Here is a 4,755-nt window from a genome sequence, read left to right on the forward strand (position 1 = left end):
TTGAGCCAGGTGTCCATGGCCTTGCAGACCCCACAGATCTTCTCCAGCGCAGGGGTGTGCAGGTCAGGCCAGCCAAACTCCAAAACCTGGGGTCGGAGCCACAAGTGAGACACTGGCAGACGCCGGTTGAGCCAGCCAGGAGAGCAGGAGTGGCATACACACTGGATGCCTACACCAAGGGCAGTGCCAGCAGGAGCGGGACCCTGGCCCTGCTCTGTTTGACGCTGTCCCGGAACTGAAGACACGGGGCCCTGGGCTCAGCCCATTGTGGGGCCGCAGGCCAGTCACAGCCTCTCTCAGACCCTCAGGTTCCATTTATGCCGATAAAAGAAAGGCTTGGGGCCTCTTCCAGCAGGCCCTGACCTTGAAACATGCAGAGCAGCCTGGCTCAGGTTAGAAATGCGGGGGACTCCCTGCAGGGGGCAGGGGGGGTCTTATCCAGATCCCAGGCCACATAGGCCAACATCATTTCTACAACGTCATTTCAGGCCAGCCAAGGAAAGCCCAAAGGGGCAGAAGCACAGACCCCTGAACTCATAAAACTTTAACGTCAGAGAGGATTTCTGCTGGGGAGCAGCTGGAAAAGAAGACTTCTAAGGAGACTATCTACTTTCAGATGTGCAAAGAGAGACCCAGGGGCCTCCAGGGATGGGCCCCGGGAGCCGGGAGTCGAGAGCCAACAACAGCCATAGCAAAGCCACTCAAGACCCACCAGCAAGCCCAGGAGGGAGGAGCGTCAGTGGCTAAAGCAGTTTAAACCCAAATTTTTCAATCCGAGGTACTTTTCAGCAATCATCTCCCAAGCCCCACCTGAGCCCAGAGATCCTGTGTGGCCCCAGGGGCCAGGCACAGTGGGCAGCGCCAGGCCCAGCCTTACTCTTAGTAACAGGATTGTGAAAACGATGAACAGTTTCTACCGTAGCCGAGTCCCGTGTGTGCTGTGGCTTTTTAACTGTGAGTAGACCTTTCAAATGGTCCCAGCCCTTCTGCCAAGATTCTCCTATGCCCCCGCCACCAGTGGGCATCCCCCCTCGTTCTCTGCAGGTGAAGAGAAACCTCCCCCCACAAACACGTGACCACCAGCTCACCTTGGTGTGGAGCTTCGTGATGTCAGGTCGGCGCTCAGAGAGATTGAAAAGCTGGAAGGAGAAAAAGACAGAGGTCATCGAGGGTGGGGGGCAGGTGGAGAGAGGGGCACTGGAACGAGCATCCCACTGGGGACCGAGGTGTCATCTCTAACTTCCTCTGAAGGACCCCTCACTTAGAAGCGAGGAGGAGAAAGGGGAGAGCAAGACTCGAGACGGGGCAGCACCATCCTGGCTGGGCGGGACAGAGGGAAGATGACACAGCTCAGAGACCCCCGGGCTCCTGGCCTCGTGAAAGCCGGAAGCCTCCCAGTACTCTTGTCCATGCACACATCCCCAGAGAGACGGCCTCCACCGTGTTACAGTGGTGACATCCATGGAGTGGTCCCCATTCCCCACCCGCCAGCCAGCCCTGTGCTAAGGACCACAGGGACAGAGATGAGAGGGGGACACCAGGCATCACCAGTTGTCACCAGAGGCCAGAAGCAAGGCCGGGAAGAGCTTGTCCTTCACTCTATCCCAGGCTCTCGGTCTCCAGAGGCTGGGACCACCAATTCCTGTACCACAAGCCAACCAGCGTGGGTACACTTTGTGACAGTCCCCCTAGGATGGCCTGGGACCAGAGCACATGGGCGGGGACACCAGCATCAAGGAGGTAGCGAGCAGGTGAGCGGAGAGGGGAGCAGGCCTGGGGGACAGAGGCTCTGCCCTCACCAGGTAGTTGCCGTCATGCTTGGACTTGAGCATCTGGGCCACCTGGCGGAGGTTGCTGCGGAAGCTTTCCTCGTTGGCAGAGCTGGGGAAGGAGACAGCCAGGATCCTCTCGGTGACGTACACCAGGTCCAGCTCGCAGCTGTCCTCCATCGTCCTGCTCACGCTCATGCTTCTGAGGACACGATGGGGGTAGCGGGGAGGGAAGGGACAGATGAGAAGCCACGCAGCCAGCAGGGAAAGCCACACACACCTATGCTAAGGTGACCAGATTTTAACATTGGTAAAGTGGGACAAATGTGGGACACCCCTGATAAAACCCATATCCTGGAGAAATAGCCACATGGCAGCTAAAAACCGTATACCCTAGCTTGTCATGGATTCTTTCAAAAAATCGGGACTTCTTTAAAATGCCGCGGGATACAGGAAAAATTTTTAAAAATCGGGACTGTCCTGCCACAAGTGGGACATCTGGTCACCTTAACCTATACCCCAACACATCACGCGAGACTCCCCCATCCAGTTCAGGGCACTGGGCTACCTGCTGACCCACAGCCAACGCAGAGGGTTTCCCAAGGCCCAGGCCAGTGCACCCAGCAGGCCACCTCCCCCGCACATGCAGAGAGCAGAGCAGACTGGGCTGGCAAGGACTCCAGATCCTTTCTAAACCAGAGGCCACACGGATTCCACCTTCCCATCGATCCTGTCTGCCCTGCCTTCCACCAGGGCACTCGGGAGCCCAGCTCTGTCTGCAGACCCAACACAGCCTCCCGGCCCGGGCAGAAGTCTCCTAAGGAAGCCGACTGCTGGGAAGACAAAGGGCAACCCACGCTGGGTGCTTTCCAGCATCTTCAGCAGGCCCCCTCCCGGGCTCTGGAGCTATGGCATGGGCAGGGAGGCCTCTCAGGGGAAGGGGGCAGCTCAGGTGACATGCTCCCTGGGGTTCTGGGGAAGACCACAGGGAACATTCCAGCCCTCCTGGAGGCAGGCACCTCTGCCCTTTGTTCCCTGGCTCTCTCCCCACCTCCGGCACCTCCCACCACCTGCCGAGCTGCTGGCTGGAAGCACAGTTCCCTGCTCCTCAGAGTGTCGGGCAGGTGGCCCCAGAGAGCCCAGCACCATGTACGCTCCCCAGAGAGGTGGGAGGCCCTGGGCTGGGCAGCTCATCCTCCCTGGGTGCCGGGTGAGGACACAGTTGGACTTCCATCTGCACACCTGACCCCAGCTTCTCTTTCAGGGAAGGGGTGTGGGCACCCACAGAAGAGCTGCCGGGAAGGGGCCATGGACTCTGGAGTGCATTTCTAAAGCCCAGCAGTACTTTGCAGGAGAGGCTGTGAGCTCCTGAGGCCGTGTGTGTGTGTGTGTGTGTGTGTGTGTGTGTGTGTGTATGTTGTTTTTTTAAAGATCATTTTGTTGCGGGCTCTTACAGCTCTTATAACAATCCATACACCCATTGTATCAAGCACATTTGTACATATGTTCCCATCATTATTTTTTAAACATTTACTTTCTATTGAGCTCTTGATGTCAGCTCCTCTTTTTTCCCTCCCTCCCCCCTCCCACCCTCATGACCCCTTAATAAATTATAACTTATTATCATCTTCATATCTTACACCAACCACTGTCTCCCTTCACCCATGGATTCTGTTGCTCATCCCCCTGGGGGGGGGAGGATAATATGTCTATTATTGCGATCGGTTCGCCCTCCCCCCCCCAACTTCCTCCTACCATTCTGGTATCCCTACTCCCATTTCTGTTCCTGAAGGGCTTATCTGACCTGGATTCCGTGTGCCTTGAGCTCTTATCCCTAACAGTGTACTTACTCCAGCCTAGCCCGCAGTGAAAGTCAGGACAGGAGTCATGATGGTGCGGGGTGAGGAAGCCTCAAAGAATCACAGGAATATTGTGTGTTTCATCAGTGCTATACTGTGCCCTGGTTGACTCATCCTTTCCTTGTGACCCTTCTGTGAGGGGATGTCCCATTGTCTACAGAAGGGTTTGGGGTCTCTGCTCTGACCTCTCTCATTCTCAACAATATGGTTTGTTTGCTTGTTTGTTTGTTTGTTCGGGGGTCTTCTGATGAGGTCCGCACTTCCCTCTCCTACAGGAAGGGGGAAACTCTCACATCTTATCTGTACAGCCTTGGTGACACCAGGACAGAGTTGAGCCTGGAGGGGAGCTGAAGGAGTGTCGCCACCAGGGACCAGAGTACCTTGCATGGGTAGGACAACCCCGGGACCAAGGGGCCATACCCAATCTCCACAGGGTTGTGTCTATGCCCACCTGTGCCTATGGGGCTGGGAGATGGGCGAGCCATAGGTGATATGTGGCTTCCCCGGGTGGTGCTCGTGGGGGAGACAGGATAGGGGGTGGAGTATCCAGTGGTCTCAGGTGAGGAACCCAGCTCCCAGTTGGAGTTTGATGAGCCCCAGCTGTCCCTTGTCCCCCTGGGAAGTGTCTCGGTGTCAACTCATCAATAGGAGAGGTCCCTACTCAGGCCATGAGCTGCCCAAGGTGAGTGTTGTCAGGGCGGCCAGCCTGGGACAAGGAACATGGATGTGAAGGCAGGGAGCCAAGTCTCCCCTAACCCTCCAAACCCCTGCCCGGTCTTGGCTCCAAAGGAGACCCTGGGGTGTCCGGAGAACTTGCAATCTGAGCTCTCTCATCTTCCCAGCCCCCACCTCCACCCCCAACACGGGAGGGGCATGGGCTGGCACACAGGGCCGGGAGAAGCATGGATCCGAGCAAGCAGCACCTCAGGTGCTGGACACCTGCCCCATCCCTTCATGGTTCTGAGCTGAGCAGGTGAGCCAGCACCACCACCTGGATGGTAGAGGTATTGCACTCCGCCCCCACTGGCCCCAAGTGGGCCCGAGGCTGTGGGTGCAGGTGGGGATGCTCAGGTTCTGCGGAAGGAAGGCTACTATATGCATGGCCCTTTCGGCTGGGGCTCCATCGC

General features: G+C 57.2%; 1 protein-coding gene across 1 annotated transcript in view; it reads right to left on the bottom strand.

Moving 5' to 3' along the window:
• TNS1 (tensin 1) overlaps positions 1–4,755 on the bottom strand; it is a 110,435-nt gene that overhangs the window by 99,366 nt on the left and 6,314 nt on the right. The window contains exons 3-5 of the mRNA XM_004701785.2: positions 1,800–1,971; positions 1,089–1,139; positions 7–86 (exon numbers count right to left, since the gene is read on the bottom strand). Coding sequence (XP_004701842.2) covers positions 7–86; positions 1,089–1,139; positions 1,800–1,971 — 303 coding nt within the window. The remainder of the gene's footprint in view (positions 1–6; positions 87–1,088; positions 1,140–1,799; positions 1,972–4,755) is intronic.

Source organism: Echinops telfairi, unplaced genomic scaffold (assembly GCF_000313985.2).
Source record: "Echinops telfairi isolate 266 unplaced genomic scaffold, ASM31398v2 ScPeMD7_3;HRSCAF=10, whole genome shotgun sequence".
NCBI lineage: Eukaryota > Metazoa > Chordata > Mammalia > Afrosoricida > Tenrecidae > Echinops > Echinops telfairi.